The following is a 19,497-nucleotide window of genomic DNA, read 5'->3' on the forward strand; positions in this document are numbered from 1 at the left end:
AGCCGACCACTAATTTCTCTGCGAATTTATAGACTTTAAAACAATCAATGATATTTATCGCATATGTCACCCGCACCAACTGAAGCCAGAGATCTACTGAAGCATTATCTTACAGCTGATAAAATCGCACCTTAAAATTGCATACACTCTGACCTACATCCGGTTGAGCTTGACATTTGGCGGGAAAATAAAACAACGAGCACACGATAGTGAATGCGGATTGCTGAACATTGGTTAGTTTGTTTTATTTGGTTTCTGAAGAATACGAAATAAATGCCGAAAACGTTTGCAGAATCATGAGGTTGCAATTATTTTTTTCCGCGTGAAAAGTTTTTATATTGAATAAATTTTGAAGCCTGCTTAAATTTGATAGCATGTGTTTGAGTGTATCCGTAGTATCGGTCATCTTAAAGGGTTGCCGGACGTTCCCCCCCCCCCCCCCCCCAAGACGTTTCTCCCCCAAGACGTTTCCTCCCCAGACGTCCCCCCCATTTTAGTTTTAGTGCAGACCTTCCCCCCCCCCCCCCCCCCCCCAATAAATTTATAATTGTTTGGTTGAAGTAAAATCTTTGTTTATTATCAAAATTATTATTTTGTTTATGAAGACTTTAATTAACTTTTAATATCTATGAAGCAGCAGTATGGTTATTTTTTGGTTTTAGAATTGTTTTTTGGAGGGTTTAACAGTGTAAGGATTGCATGTAAATCATAAGTAAGTGCATGTTGGTGTACTAGTGGAATAAATGGAATATTCTCAAAATCTTACTGAGTATCTTATACATGTTGCTCATTTGGGAACACAAATGCAACCAAGAATAATGTGTAATCAAGACCCGTTTTGAATACACAATTAACACCATATTTCAGTTTGAGTAAACCTGGGCAGGGTTGTGCAATTGTAGTTGTTTGTTGTTTTTAATCCAATTAAATATGGTCAATTGGTGAATTGAAAAGTGGTTAAATCAAATTTAAATTAATTCAAAACTGCTTTTCTTGTAACAGTTAAATATGAAATATAAATAAACTTTGTAACTGTCAACTTTTTTTTCATGCATTCATATATTTATTATCAAATTAGATGTCACTGATATTATTTTTGTTTTACTAATAACTAATTTAGACTAATTAAAACAGAATTGAACTTTCCTTGCACATTATTTTATTATTAATAATATAATTAGCAAATGTAATAAAAACTTATTGATATTTAAATAATTGACCTTAATGATATTAATAATATTTAAAAGCAAAAACAACAAATACACTTTTTTATTAAATGAATTCATGGAATTAAAGGAAAAATTAATAACTTAATAAATTAAAAAAAAGTCAATTCAAAGCAATTCATTAATAATAATTAAAAAGGTGATAAACTATTTAAACATGTTTTTGTATGATAATGTGCTAATCTCATCTTATGAATGACTATCCCCCTTCAAAGATGTCGCCATATCTCATCAATGCTGATAAATGGGCCTGTATATTGCACCATAAGTACCCCTTTATACAATAGCTGTTATCTTGTAATATACACTTGCTAATCCAATTAACGCTTGTATATTGCACCATAAGTGCCTGATAAATTGTTTAATGGTAGGTGTGTGTTGTTACTTAATATTAGCAGAAACATAACTTTCCTATTATTTGCCTGGTTTTGAAAATATTTTCATCCTTGAGTTTCCTTTAATTTATAAAGAATATTTTTGAGAGGTAACAACTGAGTACTACAAATCAATGTAAAATGTTCAAACTAGCTGTATTGGGCCATTATAAATTAAATGTTACATAACAATTTTATTTACTCAAAATAAATATCCCAATATGATGTTTATTTAGTCAAAATAATTTGTGTTTCAGTTAAAATTTAAAGATAGTTATTATTCTTCATTAAAAATCACAACTTATGGCTTATCTTCATTACGTCACTATTATTTGTAACATACTATTCCATTAAAATGATCATCAAAGAACATCAATGGTGTGCTTTTACTCAATTTATTAATACAATAGTTATAATTGTTAAAGTAGCATACTATTCCACTTAATGTATTCTATAGGTCTTTGCTTTTACTCACCTGAGACTCAACTTACATATGTTTTTAACCAGGTTTTCCGAAGGAAAAAACTGGTTATTAGATTGGCGAATGCGGGCGGGCTGGCTGGCTGGCGGGCTGGCTGGCTGGCGGGCTGGCTGGCTGGCTGGCGGGCTGGCGGGCTGGCGGAATAAGCTTGTCCGGGCCATAACTATGTCGTTCATTGTCAGATTTTAAAATCATTTGGCACATTTGTTCACCATCATTGGACGGTGTGTCGCGCGAAATAATTACGTCGATATCTCCAAGGTCAAGGTCACACTTTGAGTTCAAAGGTCAAAAATGGCCATAAATGAGCTTGTCCGAGCCATAACTATGTCGTTCATCGTCAGATTTTAAAATCATTTGGCACATTTGTTCACCATCATTGGACGGTGTGTCGCGCGAAATAATTACGTCGATATCTCCAAGGTCAAGGTCACACTTTGAGTTCAAAGGTCAAAAATGGCCATAAATGAGCTTGTCCTGGCCATAACTATGTCATTCATTGTGAGATTTTAAAATCATTTGGCACATTTGTTCACCATCATGGGACGGTGTGTCCCACGAAAGATTCACGTCAATATCTCCAATGTCAAGGTCGCCACGACTAAAAATAGATTTAAAAAAAAAAAAAAACTTACAAAGGGGGTTAATTTTTTTTGGTCATATCAAAAGTTCAGTTTGAGTTTTCTCCCTTTATCAGATTTTTTTTTCACAATGAAAACCTGGTTTTGTGACAATTTTGTCCCTTGTTATTTTTTAAATTAATTATTAAGACACATAAAATGTTCTGAATTTTAATACTAATCGATAAAGTTATTTTTTTCACATATCCTGGAATTATTACAAATAACTACTTCTTATTTACATTTTCATATTACTTGGACGTTTCACCCCCAAAATGGGGGTGAAACGTCTAGGGAGGAAACGTCTGGGGGGGAAACGTCTGCCACCCATCTTAAAGGGGCCCTTTCACGTTTTGGTAAATTGACAAAATTAAAAAAAGTTGTTTAAGATTCACACATTTTCGTTATAGTTATATTTGCGAGGAAACAGTAATACTGAACATTTACCATGCTCTAAAATAGCCATTATAGAGTAAGGTCGGGTAATATCACCTGGTGGTATTTATCGGACACATTTAAATTATTGTTATTTTTATTACGTATTTGATAAAAATAACGTCATTTATGATTACATCATACATCTAACATAATTTCTAAGAACGACTTCTACCGGTTCCATTCAGCGCATTTTGTTTTCGGTCTATGAAAATCAAAACCGTATCTTAATGGGAGCGTTTTATCAGCATCTGTAAGGTAGGTACCAAATCATTGTTAGTCATAAAACATCTGTTTAATGCTATAAAGTTCAAAAATAGTGAGAAATCATAGTTTGTATCCTTAATATAATGACTGTTAATCGTTAATGCCAAAAAAAAGCACCGTTGTCTGTTTACTTGGATGGACGAAAATTTCCACTAAAAATTGTCCATTGCGAGAAATATCGTCCGTGCTGAAGTAAGTATACCCCAACTATATATGGCCTCTTTTATTTTGCAGAATCATGGCAAAGCAACTACATGTTTCAAAAAGCGACAAACAATTATCCAGATTCCAATTAAAAACTGGCTATAACTATGGCAAAGAGTTGCGCTGTGTCGAAGCGGAAGGCAGCAGAAATGTTCGCGATCCCTAATCCACTCTAATGGACAAACTCGCAGGTCGAACGAAAGAGCATAGAGCAAAACCTGGCTCTTCCGTCCTGACAGCAGCCGAAGAAAATGCATTGGTTAAGTACTGTACAGGGATGGCATCCATCGGTTATCAAGTTACACTCAATGAACTTTGGCTCGAGGTGAAAACAGTCATTAATTGTTATGGTCGCACAAACCCCTTTCCAAACAATACTCCTAGCAGAGATTGGTTTAATGCATTTAAAAGTCTGCACTCTGAATTAACTGGAAGAACCCCCATGAAGCTTGGACATCAATGAACTAAATGCATGCCCGGTTTGTATATCCCATAATCCAACGAGGGAGCTTCCGGTGAGTGGAGTAGCTGTAGTTCCTGTGGATCCACATGGCATATTACCTGCACAGGGGACGCAATGATCTTAGAGATACCCACACAGCAAGTTTGCAGCTACCCATGCCACTGCAAAAGATGCTTGTAACTCAATCGTACAATGTTTCTTTGAATTGCTTTGTGATTTTGTTCAGAACCAATTTTATGAAAAAAAAGAATAAAAGAAACTGTCAATTTCAGTATAAGAATTTGATTTTATTTTAAAACTTGTAAAGTGGACGATAACTACCTCGAGTGTCCGAAAACTGCCACCATACACCTTGTATTTTTGTTAGTGCATTCTTGCATCAAACACATTAAGACTAAAGTAAGCATATCAGCATTTTCACGTACAACTGCAAAATAACCTAAGTGTACAAATTGATTGCGAATAAATCGCAAGTTAGTGACATTTATTGCAAAAACAATGTTAAATGGGCGATAACTACCCACTTTACTCTATACATGTTTTGACGATATAAAAACCTGGAAATTATAGAGCATTGCAACGGAAACAATTGAATAATTTGGATAGTTCTGTTGTTGTCGTTATATTTTGTTAAACTATGAGGATTGCTTATATAAAGTATAAAATACATAATTCATTGTGTGAGCACGGATGGCCAAGTCTAAGTGGAAGAGTTTTACTCCCAAGACTCCAGGGGCTAGTGGTTCAAGCCCTGTGGAGGATTACTTTTTTATGTCCCCCAACCACTTTAGTGGGGTACATATTGCAGAGTTCTCCTGAAGCACCAGCAGCCGGCGATTTCACCGGTTACATTTAATCTGGATGCAGGCTACTTTACCCCAAAATATCAATTGAAATGGTGCAAATGCACATGTTTTATTGCTTAATCGCTGGCTACTTTGAAAATATAACTGGCTTCTCAAATTTTTCTGGAGAACACTGCATATTGTTTTTGCCCTGTCTTTTGGTCTGTTGGTTGGTTGGTTTGCGCCAACTTTAACATTTGCAATAACTTTTGCAATATTGAAGATAGCAACTTGATATTTGGCATGCATATGTATCTCATGGAGCTGCCAATTTTGAGTGGTGAAAGCTCAAGGTCATCCTTCAAGGTCAGAGGTCAAATATATGTCCCAATTATATCTCGATCAAGTTCGAAACTGGGTCATGCTGGGTCAAAAACTAGGTCACTAGGTCAAAAAAAAGAAAAACCTTGAAAACACTGTAGAAGTCACATTTCATGTCCAATCTTCATGTAACTGCGTCAAAATGTTTGCCATAATGATATGTTGGTCGAGTTCAAAAGTGGTTCCGGTCCGTTGAACAACATGGCCACCAGTGGGCGGGGCAGTTTTCCTTATTTGGCTATAGAGAAACCTTGAAGTTGTAAACACTCTAGAAGTCACAATTTTTTCCCAATCATCATGCAAGTTGGTCAAAACATTGGTTTTATTGATATCTTGGACGAGTTTGAAAATGGTCCAGATCGGTGAAAAAACATGGCCACCAGTGGGCGGGGCATTTTTCTCTATATGTATATAGTGAAAATATGTGAACACTAGAAGTCACATTTTTGGCCCAATTTTCATGAAATTTGGTCAAAATGTTAACCTTAATGATATGTTGGTTGAGTTCAAAAGTGGTTTCGGTCCAATGAAAAACATGGCCTTCAGTGGGCGGGGCAGTTTTCCTTATTTGGCTATAGAGAAACCTTGTTAATGTAAACACTCTAGAAGTCACAATTTTTGCCCAATCATCATGAAAGTTGGTCAAAACATTGGTTTTATTGATATCTCGGACGAGTTTGAAAATGGTCCAGATCGGTGAAAAAACATTGCCGCCAGTGGGGCGCGGCATTTTTCTCTATAACATGTGAAAACTCTAGAAGTCATATTTTTGGCCCAATTTTCATGAAATTTGGTCAGAACATTTGTTTGGTTGATACAAGAGTTGAGTCAAAAATGGTTCCGGTCAGTTGAATAACATGGCAGCGGGGGGGGGGGGGGGGGGGGGGGGGGCAGTTTTCTTATATTTATATAGTAAAAAAAGCTTGTGAACACTCTAGAACTCGTTCACATTATTTGCCGAATCATCATGAAACTTGGTGAAAAGATTGGTTTTATAAGCTCACCTGATTGCTCAGGTGAGCTTTTGTGACCGGTCTTTGTTCGTCTTCGGTCCGTCCGTCGTCAACATTTGGTTTGTAAACACTCTAGAGGCAACATTTCATGTCGGATCTTCATGAAACTTGGTCAGAAGATTTTTCCCAATGATATCTCGATCAAGTTCGAAATTGGGTCATGCTGGGTCAAAAACTAGGTCACTAGGTCAAAAAAGAAAAACCTTGTATACACTGTAGAAGTCACATTTCATGCCCAATCTTCATGAAACTTTGTCAAAATGTTTGCCTTAATGATATGTTGGTGGAGTTCAAAAGTGGTTCCGGTCTGTTAAAAAACATGGCTGCCAGTGGGCGGGGCAGTTTTCCTTATTTGGCTATAGAGAAACCTTGTAAACACTAGAAGTCACAATTTTTGCCCAATCATCATGAAAGTTGGTCAAAACATTGGTTTAATTGATATCACGGAAGAGTTTGAAAATGGTCTAGATCGGTGAAAAAACATGGCTGCCAGTGGGCGGGCATTTTTCTCTATATGTATAAAGTGAAAACATGTGAACACTCTAGAAATCACATTTTTGGCCCAATTTTCATGAAATTTGGTCAGAACATTTGTTTCTTTGATATGAGAGTTGAAAATGGTTCTGGTCAGTTCAATAACATGGCTGCCAGGGGGGGGGGGGGGGGTTTGCAGTATTCCTTGTTTAGCTATAGAGAAACATTGTAAACATTCTAGAAGTCACAATTTTTGCCCAATCATCATGAAAGTTGGTCAAAACATTGGTTTTATTGATATCTTGGACGAGTTTGGAAATGGTCCAGATCGGTGAAAAAACATGGCTGCCAGTGGGCGGGGCATTTTTTCTATATGAATATAGTGAAAACATGTGAACACTCTAGAAGTCACATTTTTGGCCTAATTTTCATGAAATTTGGTCAGAACATTTGTTTCCTTGATATGAAAGTTGAGTATGAAAATGGTTCCGGTCAGTTGAATAACATGGCTGCCAGGGGGGGGGGGGGGGCAGTTTTCCTTATTTGGCTATAGAGAAACCTTGTAAACACTCTAGAAGTCACAATTTTTTGCCCAATCATCATGAAAGTTGATCAAAGCATTGGTTTTATTGATATCTCGGACGAGTTCGAAAATGGTCTAGATCGGTAAAAAAACATGGCCACCAGTGAGCAGGGCATTTTTCTCTATATGTATATATTGAAAACATGTGAACACTCTAGAAGTCACATCTTTGGCCCATTTTTCATGAAATTTGGTCAGAACATTTGTTTCTCTGATATGAGAGTTGAGTTCGAAAATGGTTCCGGTCAGTTGAATAACATGGCTGCCGGGGGGGGTGGGGGCAGTTTTCTTTTATTAATACAGTAAACAAATTTTGTGAACACTCTAGAAATCACATTTTTTGCCCAATCATCATGAAACTTGGAACAAAGATTGGTTTTATATATATATCACATAATTAATGCCATAATTATTGCCCTTAGATTGTCCAAATATTCATTATATTATACAAAATCCTTGTAAACACTATAGGTCACAATTTTGTTTCAGATTTTATGAATCTTGGTCATAATATTTATTTTTGTAAGCAAAGTTTGATGTTTGGTAAGGGGGGGTTAACTCAAAATATAGGTCACCAGGTCAAATCTTACAAAAACAAAAACACTCCATATGCCAGAGTTTTGGTTCAATATTGATGAAACTTGACCAGGATGTTTGTCTGGACAATATCTAGGTCAAGTTTGACGTTTGGTTAAGATTGAATGAACCGACTCCTCTCAGGTGAGCGAACTAGGGCCCTCTTGGCCCTCTTGTATATATCTCAGATAAGTTTGCAAATGGTCCCGATCGGTAAAAAAACATTGCCGCCAGGGCGTTGGGGCAGTTTTCCGTATGTGACTAGAGAGAAACCATGTAATCGAACGCTTTAGAAGTCACATTTTTTGCCTAATCATTGGTTGACATTTGGTAAAGATTAAATAAACCGACTCATCTCAGGTGAGCGAAATAGGGCAATCTTGGCCCTCTTGTTAATTTTATTCTTTATTTTTTACTGGAGCTTTTTAGATCCAATGTTTACATTTATCAATATAAAGCATTAAATGACTTCAATACATGCCAAAATCTGTGAAAAGGCCCCTTTAATGAAAACATCTTAATATTTTGGGTTATCCTGTAGTTTAGAGTCGTTAATTGTTTGCTTGTTTTTTTAAACAGAAATATGTTTATTAAATGACACAGTCAAATTCCTTGATCACTTTTATTTCAAAGGATGAAATTCTTTTCCATCACGACGTACAAATGATACCATTATTATAATGACATGTAAATCAAAACACAATCACAATAAAAAACTTGCCAGGTTATTCCTTCTCCCCCTTCTATGATTAATAGTCTTATTCACATATCAAAATGAAGGAGTATGGAAAAGTATGACTGCTACCTACAATATATAATGATGGATGATTAGTTATCTCCTCCCTCAGGGATAAGTTTTTAAGGGTACGTCAAAAACTTATTAAATGAAATAAAAAGACTATCAGTGTATGGAATGTTGTCATAAACAAAACTAATTGATGGAATAGTCAATTATGGAACAAGGCCTTCAAAGTCTGATTGTCTACACGGTAGTGCTGCAACAATATACCGGTATATCGGTATATATCGCAATACGCAATCTGCATATTGTATTGCGATACGATTTTCATCATACCGGTACGAAAATTTTACAAAATTCATTCACATTTCGCCCAGAAAAGCCATCCGAAATAATGATAACAAGGTAAACAAAACAAAGCAGTGTAAATATTTTTTTTTTCGTTAAAATAACATTCTGAAAGTGTATTATACGGAGTAGCGTTGTTACATCGGAGCATTCGTTCGATGCTTTTGAACAGATTATTGTTGAATTAATTGCGAACAGCTGTAAATGTTTCGTTCGATTCTGAATTGAGAATTATTAAATTTGAAATCCGAATTTCAGAAATACGCTTCCAAATTTTAATGCTAATGCGACAATAAAAAATTCTAGCATCATAAAAAGGGCTTTATCCTTTGTCTCAATATAAAGCGCGCGAAAATTATACAGACGTGTAGAACGTCGCATGGAAAGTATGGGTGTATTTTGTGTTGTATAAAAATGGGAACATCACGTCAGGTGAATTACGCGTGTTCAGTGGAAAAAAACGCCCCGGTTGGACGTTATTTCATCACATCTTTAAATAGTAACAAATGCCAAAATGTATTTGATACTTAAGAAAATTTGCAAATGTTTGCGTTTCTTGTTATTCTTGAGCACATTTATAGTAAATATTTATCAGAATTTGCTTTAAAACTGGAATATACGGGATTATCGGGTAATTGGCAAGTTATAATTTTGGTACAAGTTAGCAATATATTGCGATATATTGCAATACGGGTTTTTGAACTGACAATATATTGCAATACGGTTTTTGGCGTATTGTTGCAGCACTACTACACGGATTGATCACAAATCACATTCCTTATCAATACAAGGCTTTCCCTCATTGTCCTGTCTCGAAGGTTGAAGAGGTGCTTCTTTACGCCCAGCCTGGTTGTGCGGTTGAAGATGAGCAAGAGCACGCGGTACTTGGGTCACAGTTGGCGTAGGGGTCTTACCATTTGGTTGACCAAAACTAAGGCGCTTGGGATTCAGCACTGGATTGTCGGTCGACTTTGGTATGGAACCACTGCTTGGCAGTGGTCTTTGTAGTCCTGTCGATGAGCCCCTTGGCGGTGCTGCGCTGTGGTTAAGAGGCGTGTGTGGAACTTCTGGCGATGATGGTGTGGATAGCATCCCTGCTTGACGCCCGTAATTGGTGGTCCTTATTGGATCTGTGCCAGGGCTGACAGGCGTGCCCAAATCACCAGGTGGAGTAGTAGGAACAGACACCTTTGGCTGAGTAGCTGTGACTGGAGTCGAGCCATTGGTGACTACCTCTCCTGATAGTTCTACAGTGGGTGTTCTTGATAAGCCTGGTGTGCAGGGGGTGGGGGAAGGAGTGAACTTTCGGAGATGTTGGCGATTGCGGATGGTTACCCGGCCTGTACCATCCATCCGAATGACATACTGATGATACTGCCGAAACTCCACTACAGTCCCAGTGCGCTCCCATCTTCGAGGATGGTTCCCAACCAGGTTCTGTACGTACACATGATCACCCACCTGGAGTGGTGTCAGCCTCCAGGTGTGCTCATTCCATCTCTCATGATCCCTTGAGTGCCGTCGGGCCAGCACCAACTCCTTGTGAGACAGCAACTCAGTCCAAGATTCATGAGGAGTGTATCAGCCCATTGGTATTGGAATAGCATCCCGGATCGGACATCCAAACAAAATCAATGCAGGGGACACTTTGGTCTCCGGGTCGACAGAGTTACAGTACATCAGTAGAGCTCTCTGGAACTTGTCTATATCCAGGGACACTGTTGCAGTAATATTGTCCATCAGCACGGCTTGACACTTTTCACAGCTAGCTCAGCCCTATAGTTGGCATGTGGGTTCGCGACGGATGAAATTCTGTGTCAAACTCCCCAGGCCTTTAAGAACGCTAAGTCTTTCCAGATGTGTACTGTGGTCCCCCATCAGACGTTAGTTCCTCAGGAATGCCAAACGTTACAAATGTCTCCCTTAGCCGTTTCACAAGGCCTTCTGCACCTGACTCTGATTTGTGTACCATAGGCCAATTGGAGTACCTGTCTACAATGACCACATATTCTTTACAGTTAAAGGTAAAATAGTCACTGCATATCATCTGAAACGGGTAGTCTGGCAGGGTTAGGTCTGATGGGGGCTGCATAGGGTTTGACTTAGCTGTCCGATGGCAATGCGTACACTGGTCCCTTATCCTTGCAATGTCAATTGTGATATCTGACCAGTACACAGAATCCATGGCCCTTGCACGCATTGCACTAACTCCTTGGTGAGCTGCATGGAGTGCATTGAGAACTGACTGACGAAGTGCTGGGGGAATGACTATTATTTGGCCCATTAGAACCACACTGTCCACGACACTTAAGCTTGCTGCAAATCGATGATAAGTTCGCAGTGCTGCTGGTAGTCCTCTACAGTCATCTGGAAATCCGCTCTCCAGGAAGTTGATAAGGCTTTGAAAGGTAGGGTCTGATGTTGTGGCCTCACGTACCATGTCCCATGTGACAACTTAAACAACAGCATTAAGAGTGCATTTTGCAGCTGCAACTGTAGAGAAGTCTTCAGCCACATCAATATCGTTTGCATGCTGGTACAAGCAGGGCAGTGCGTCGTGACAAGATGTGTCCACTTCTTTATCTGTATCCGGTGACTCACCAGGCAATACCAGACACTCAGGACATCCTGTCGGATGTCTCGAAGCTGCATCTGGTCCAAGATTCTTCTTACCTGGAACATGCACCATTGTGAACCTTATAATAGCCGAGCGTCTTCTCCTTTAGGTTGAGAAGTCGTCTGTTACTGATGTCAGTGAGTGACCTGTCATTCAAGATTTGGAGGAGTGGTTTGTGGTCTGTAGCTACAATGAGGTCCACACATCCCAGGACATAGTAGCGTGTCTGATGAAGTGCATATACAACTGCTATGGCCTCACCTTTGATTGGAGCATACCGGCTTTTAGCAGGATGAGTGAATCGGCTCCCAATTAGGCACAGTTTTCAGCCGTCCTGACAGCAGGTAGGAGTCTTGTTGGGACACTGACAGTACTTCTGCATCATGAAGAAACCAATGCCGTCAACCAACCAGTCTGTGGCCAAGCATGTTACACGAGTGGGATCAAACAGGCGAACACCTTCTTTCATTTCCTTGATGATGACTTCTTTGGACTTGCAAAACAGTTCATCCAGCTCATCTGTCCAACGAAACACAGTTGACGGCTTCAAGAGAGCCCAGAAAGGCTGCATCTGTTTCGTCATGGCAAATGCATATGCCCCCTGATTGATCAGCCCAAACCAAGCTCTAGCACCAGTAATGTCAGTTGGTGTAGGAAAGTTTCTGATTGCATCAAGGAACTTCGCACTAGGCTGTATGTTTGTGGGTGTGATAGTCAACCATGCAAAGTCAACTATGTCCTGAGCAAAATGGAATTTCTTAGGATTGAGGGTGATCCCATTTTGACAGCACAGGTCAAGCCACTCACATGCCTGGAAGAATGCTGCTTCAATGGAGTCTTCCCACATGCATGTATCATCCACACATTTGACCTTGTTTCGGAAGTCCGCGATGATGGCATCAAAGTGCTGGTTATATGCATCGCCAATGGCCATGAACCCCTGCGGTGCCACATTGTACCTGCACTTGCCCCATGGTGTAATGAATGTGGTTATGTGTCGGTCCTCAACGCAGATTGGTACAGAATGGTACCCATTCCATGCATTTGTCACACATTTCTTCGTTCCTGGAGGAACCCGGTCAGCCAGATGAAATGGACTTGGCACATGATGGGTTTGGCGCACGGAATTTCGATTTTGAGGTTGCAAGTCAACTGTACGCCTTGGGATGCCATCAGCCTTGCTGGTTACTACCATTCTCGAGCACCATGTTGTTGGGGTGTTTGGATCTACTTGTTCAAGAACACCAATACGAACATCTCTCTCAAGATCCGCATAAACTTGGTCCTGCCAGTGAATGGGAACAAGTGCTGGCTTATGGAGCGCTACTGGTACAGCCCTTGGGTCATAATGTAGTCAAAGAGGCTCACACTTCATAAGTGGTAACGGCTGATGCTCACACACGTTAAAGGTAGTTACACCATAGTATTCAAGTAGCCGCTGTTTCAAGACCTCCACATTGTCTTCAGTATCATTAAGGCCATTGGGTTAAGACATTGGCATAGGAGGTGGTTCCTGTTGACGTCTTGGGCAGGAGTAGAAACTTCTTCACAATCGTCCGCTGATGCTATGACACTGGGGGGTGTCACCACTGTTGCCTTAGGGAAGTCCTTGGCGATTATCCCTAGAGAAGGGAGAGCCTCCCTGCAAAGAAAAGCTTTTTCCATGGCATTGGATACATAGCAAAGCAAACGTGTTGATCTGATGGTCTCATCTGATGTGCTGGTGTCGACATTGAGCACAATGGCGCCCATTTTTCCGAGGTCCTCCTTAATAGCTCCACGCATAACAAGCTTGACTGGAATGAGGTCCTGCACATCTGCCCCCAAGCTGTTCCCAGTTCCTAAGGATATGACCGAGCTCTGACATCCGGTATCAGCAACCATGGATATGGTAATAGGTTTGAGATTGGAATTTATCTTTCATAGGATGTCCAAAAGATGAGTGCTCTTCCGGCATTGGTGTTAAACGGACCAGTACCATGGGGTGCGGTTTTGACAGCCTAGGCACCCACTGCCCATCGAAGATGTGATGTTCAATAGGTGATACTGTGCTTGAAGAGACCGGTGCCGCAGGTCGACTGGGTTTACCTTCTGGCCTTCATCGCTCCGTTGTTGAACACAACTGGTCAAATATGTAACCTACGTCATGCTCTGATTTCTTATTTGACCCCTTTGACACAGGGTTCCTACCACCAGCAGTACTTTTGGGGCAGGCTCGTGATAAGGAGTCACGGTGACCCCAATAACCACAAGTAATGAACTCGCTACAGTTCATGGTGTAGTGTCCTTTTGTGAAGCATTTACCACATTTGAACGTCCAAGCCTCACAATTTTTGGATCGAGCCTTGTGGTCGTTTCTCTGTCCATGAGGAGGGCCACCACATGCCCAGCAGTTCCATCCAGGGGCTAGAGTTTGTCTTTGATTTGAGCACGTTGTAGACATTGCACCCATTGAATCACCAACCGCACTCTTGGTGACTTTACCTTGTTCTTTCTGAGCTCCAGTGTTCTATCTGTCTTTGGGTCACCCAGTAAATCAGACATGATCTCAGGATCGGCGATACCCCTTATCAGGTTGTCCTTGATTATATCATTACTGTTGTTAAACACGTGTGCACAACCTGGTTGTTTACATGTGGCCTGCGAGAAATGTTCGAATCCCTGTCCCTGGAGATTGAGTCATCTTGTTTAGTTTTGTGCGATGAACTAAGATGCTCTCATCCTTCACAGCCAGTCTCTTGATTGCAGCTAGAAGGTCTTCCTCTGCCATGGTAGCTACATCCCGCTGGAGAACGCTTATTATGTCTGTTTGTAGATCTGAATTACAGCAGTAGAATAGGGCAGTAGGCAGGACATTGTCAACAATTGCCATCCCGACCTTATACATGTCCCACTGTCGGGTGAATGCTGACCACTGGTCAAGATATCCCATCCTGCAGCAATGGTAGGTGGGTCCAACTGAAGCCTTTGCGGTGCCACAGGGGCTGGTGTCGAGTGGATGGTTCTGTCATGGATCTGGAGCGCAGCTGTTAAGCCAGCCGCAAATGCTGTATCCAGGTCTTGAGACTGCCAATCACATCCTTCTATCGGGCACTGTAACCGCGGCATGTTGGATTGTTCAGCAGACACTTGTAGGGTATCAATCATTAATGACACTGTCAAATTCCTTGATCACTTTTATTTCAAAGGATGACTGCTACCTACAAAATATAATGATGGATGATTAGTTATTTATTACTAGGATTATGGTTAGGGTTATTGTTAATTGGAGCCTTGTTCTAGGAAAACTGGGCTTAATGCATTAGTCTATATAAGGGTGCTCCCCGTTCATGAACACAATTGCAGTTTTGCGCACAGATTTTGTGCGCATCACTAAAAAGACGTAGTTCATTATCAATTGAGGAAAGTGATGAATAAACTTCACAAACATATTAAATTTACCTAAATGGCAGCCTACGGATGTTATCCTTTGCATGAAACCTAAAAAACACCACAATATTTCAACACACTATTCTTGCTGACACTTTCATTTAGAAATTCAAATTACGAACAGTGTAAATATTCGATAACCATTCGACATCGTAATAGACTAAAGGCTTATCAAATATCACGATGTGCAAAAGATTGGTGTACTGCGACCTAACTGATAGCGACACTTTGTCGACAACAATACAACAGTTCCGGATATGGTGGATAGAGTGTACAAAAGAATAGCAAAGTAAATAAAAAGAAATTATTTCTTGCTTTAATGGTACCATTTGCATGATTTTGTGCTTTGAACAGGTAAATATTGATTAGTTTTTGCAGTATCAGTGTTCCTTAGCCTTTGCAGTGGTGATACAATTTTTTTGCACCTTTGTACAAAAGACCGCACATTGCAACTCTCTGCAACCCTTTGGGTTATAAAGCTGAGAGTTGAATTATTGCAACTACTGAATGCATGTGCTCAAAGTATCGACCCAGATTAGCCTGTGCATTTTGCAATGGCTTATCAGGGACGACACTTTCTGTTTAACTTATCGGGGACGATACTTTCTGTTTAAATTTGATTATCAATTAGAAGAGACTTCCTTTAAACGTTTTGTTTTTTTAAACGTAAAGTGTCGTTGCTGATTTGCCTGTGTGGACTGCACAGGCTAATCTGGGACGAAAGTTTTGGCACATGAATAAAGGCCAGCTTTCTCAGAATGTGTTTTCTTGTTACCCTACCTTCCCTAACCTTAACAATAACATTAACACTACCCCTAGGTTATTAAATACCGGTTTGTTAAAAAAAAAAAAACGACGCTAAACTACAGGATTACCATATTTTAAGCGAAAAGATTGAAAACATACATGTACTTTAATATGTCAATCTATGTATTCATGGACATTACAACAAAAATTGCATTAAATCAGTTATGTTTTGCCCAAATACTGGCAAGGCTAAGCTCCATGTAGTAATTAGCATCATGTACACTGTGAGTGTTTCTCATAATATCGGCCCTTCTGATTGGTTGCTAAGGTTTGTTTCTATGCGCATGTTCTTTTTCTCTGAATAGTTTATTATAAATGGAAAAACGAAAAACTCTTGTTCATGTTGCTCTTAAATTATTTTTTGTTTTTCTCAAATATTAAAGTGGCTTAAAGTGATATTATGGGCATCTAACATTATTATAGGTGACAATCGCAACCATTGTTTACTTTTGGTGTTTTCACTTCATATACACTTATATTTGTTAATGCAACATCAACATACTAAAACAATATCCCGGAAAGAGAAAAATAATCCATTTGAATATGAACCGTACTTTCGTCTTGACAACTGACAACTTAAATGATTCGATGTAAGATGTGAGTATAAATGTAGTTTTCATGCAGATTCATTCATGCAACACAATTTTGTTTTATGGATCATTTCGGCTTAGAGGACTGGGTGAGTCATGTAAAATATTGAAAAAAAATAAATTTTTTATAAACTGGTAGCAAGATGAGTTGTTGATAATTGGTCAGTTACCACATTTTAACTAATTATTTTGACCTGTTAATTCTTTTCAGCTCAATTCAACAGTGAACAATGCCCATAATATCACTTAAAACATCATTTGATAAACTTACTAATTAACCAAAAACAAACTTACACAATCGTGTGCAATCATAACATTGGCCTGGAATAAACATTCCCTACTTTGAAATGAAAACTGGAAATCATGAAAAAGATCGCAATAATAGTCATTAATAAATAGCAAATAAATTTCAACTTTTAAAAATGGAAAAAAATTACTGTCCATCACTTCTTAAGGGGTTTTCGTCAAAGGCATGATACCATGAGGAAGGCCGATACTATGAGAAACAGGGATATATAAAAAAGGCTAACACATACAGAATTGAAGCTTTATAACATTAACACTTAAAAGCAAATTTTTGAAAATATTAAAGACACATCTTTTTGTTCATATTTCTGAAGACAACTGCATACATGTGTTATCAAAAAGTATTTGTTTACAGATGATGACAATTGTAACGCAATGCATAATACAAAGAACACAGGCGAGAAAAGAAAATGTTTAAAGGTATTAAATGTACTTGTTAACAATGTAAATAATCACTTGAGTAAAGTCATATGTGATTACAAAATAATTAGTTAAACTCATATACAGGCTTTTTATGACATGTTTATTGGGTGAAATACCCTTAGTGAATAAGCATGTTTAGTCGACCAACCAGTTCTAGTTTTCAGCCATTTTGGAAACACTTAAATTATTATATTACCAGTATGTGATAATTTTGAGAAAGTGAATTGATGTGTATTTTTTGTTTCCAATTTAATTTAAAGTTATCAATCTACACTGAGGCAACAAGTGTTTGCAATTTCAACTGTGTGTTTCAAAGAATATGTTATTGTAGCCAAAATAATTACTTTATATTGAATAAGAAAATATTGATGAAAACTGCAAAGGACTGATATGACAAACAATGTTTCCTATATCACTGCTAAAATGCTGCTTACTTAGTTATTCATGCCAGCTGATCACAGAAGAAATGTTAACTTACTTTATTTATGAGGAACACAAAATAAATAAATGAAGACAAATTTGTTTTTTTCCTTTTTCTAATGCTTGCGTGCTTTCCATTTCGGATGGTTGAACATCGCTCCTGCCCCCTTTAAAGAACGCTTGTATGTCAGACATTTTTCAGATGAAATTCAGACTGGTTTAAAACCGTACTTCGCAGTAAAATAATTCTTTAAAAAAAATCAATACTTACAGTGAATGAAGTCAGATGGTTCCCTGTCAACATGGACACGCAAAGTTTACACCAAAAAGCCAATATTTACTCGGGACACAGTCTCGCATAACAATGCGCACCTGCTGTATGAAATTTACAATTACGATTTCCGGTTCATTCGCGATCTACTTTCGGAAAAGATATGCTTTAAGAAATGATTTTATTTAATGAAAAAGAGTCTTACTGGTCAGAAAATACATATTTTAACATCAATTTTTTTTCACTCGTCCTGCAGGACGAGAGCTTTAGGGAAATTCACTCGTCCTTTCAAGATTTCACTCGTCAATACCAGAGGACGAGTGGAATTTTTGTCCCCTGTATGTATCTCATGGAGCTGTACATTTTGAGTGGTGAAAGGTCAAGGTCATCCTTCAAGGTCAAATATATGGGTCTAAATCGCTCATTTAATGTACACTTTTGCAATATTTCAATATTATTCAAGATAGCAACTTGATATTTGGCATGCATGTGTATCTCATGGAGCTGCACATTTTGAGTGGTGAAAGGTCAAGGTCAAGGTCATCCTTCAAGGTCAGAGGTCAAATATATGTGGCCAAAATCGCCCATTTTATGAGTTCTTTTGCAATATTGAAGATAGCAACTTGATATTTGGCATGCATGTGTATCTCATGGAGCTGCACATTTTGAGTGGTGAAAGGTCAAGGTCAAATAAATGGGTCAAAATTGCTCATGTAATGTCACTTCTGGAATATTGAAGCTAGCAATTTTATTTTTGACATGCATGTGTATCTCATGGAGCTGCACATTTTGAGTGGCGAAGGGTCAAGGTCAAGGTCATCATCCTTCAAGGTCAAACGTCATATACGGGGACATAGTGTTTCACAAACACATCTTGTTCTTTATATGTATATAGTGGCAATTTTCCATATTTGGCTATAGAGAAACCCTGTAAACATTCTAGAAGTAACAATTTTTGCCCAATCATCATAAAAGTTGGTGAAAACATTGGTTTTATTGATATCTCGGATGAGTTCGAAAATGGTCCAGATTGGTGAAAAACATGGCCCCCAGTGGGCGGGGCATTGTTCTCTATATGTATATAGTGAAAACATGTGAACATTTTTGGCCCAATTTTCATGAAATTTGGTCAGAACATTTGTTTCTTTGATACGAGAGTTGAGTTAAAAAATGGTTCCGGTCAGTTGAATAACATGGCTGCCAGAGGGGGGGGGGTCAGTTTTTCTTATTTGACTATAGAGAAACCTTGTAAACACTCTAGAAGTCACAATTTTTGCCCAATCATCATGAAAGTTGGTCAAAACATTGGTTTTATTGATATCTCGGACGAATTTGAAAATGGTCCAGATCGGTGAAAAAACATGGCTGCCAGTGGGCGGGGCATTTTTCTCTGTATGTATATAGTGAAAACATGTGAACACTCTAAAAGTCACATTTTGGCCCAATTTTTATGAAATTTGGTCAGAAAATTTGTTTCTTTGATATGAGAGTTGAGTTTGAAAATGGTTCCGGTCAGTTGAATAACATTGGCGGGGGGGGGGGGGGGGGGGGGGGGGCAGTTTTCTTATATTTATATAAAAGCTTGTGAACACTCTAGTAGTCAAATTTTTGTGCCCAATCATCATGAAACTTGGTACAAAGATTGGATTTATATATATCACATAA

General features: G+C 38.7%; 1 protein-coding gene across 1 annotated transcript in view; it reads left to right on the top strand.

The window, feature by feature from the left end:
• The first annotated feature begins 156 nt into the window (after positions 1-156).
• Positions 157-19,497, top strand: part of LOC127865906 (uncharacterized) — a 41,632-nt gene continuing 22,291 nt past the window's right edge. Inside the window, exons 1-2 of the mRNA XM_052405968.1 lie at positions 157-233; positions 17,074-17,138. Of these exons, the coding sequence (XP_052261928.1) occupies positions 17,094-17,138 (45 nt within the window). The 5' untranslated portion in view covers positions 157-233; positions 17,074-17,093. The remainder of the gene's footprint in view (positions 234-17,073; positions 17,139-19,497) is intronic.

This window comes from Dreissena polymorpha, chromosome 2, assembly GCF_020536995.1.
Source record: "Dreissena polymorpha isolate Duluth1 chromosome 2, UMN_Dpol_1.0, whole genome shotgun sequence".
NCBI lineage: Eukaryota > Metazoa > Mollusca > Bivalvia > Myida > Dreissenidae > Dreissena > Dreissena polymorpha.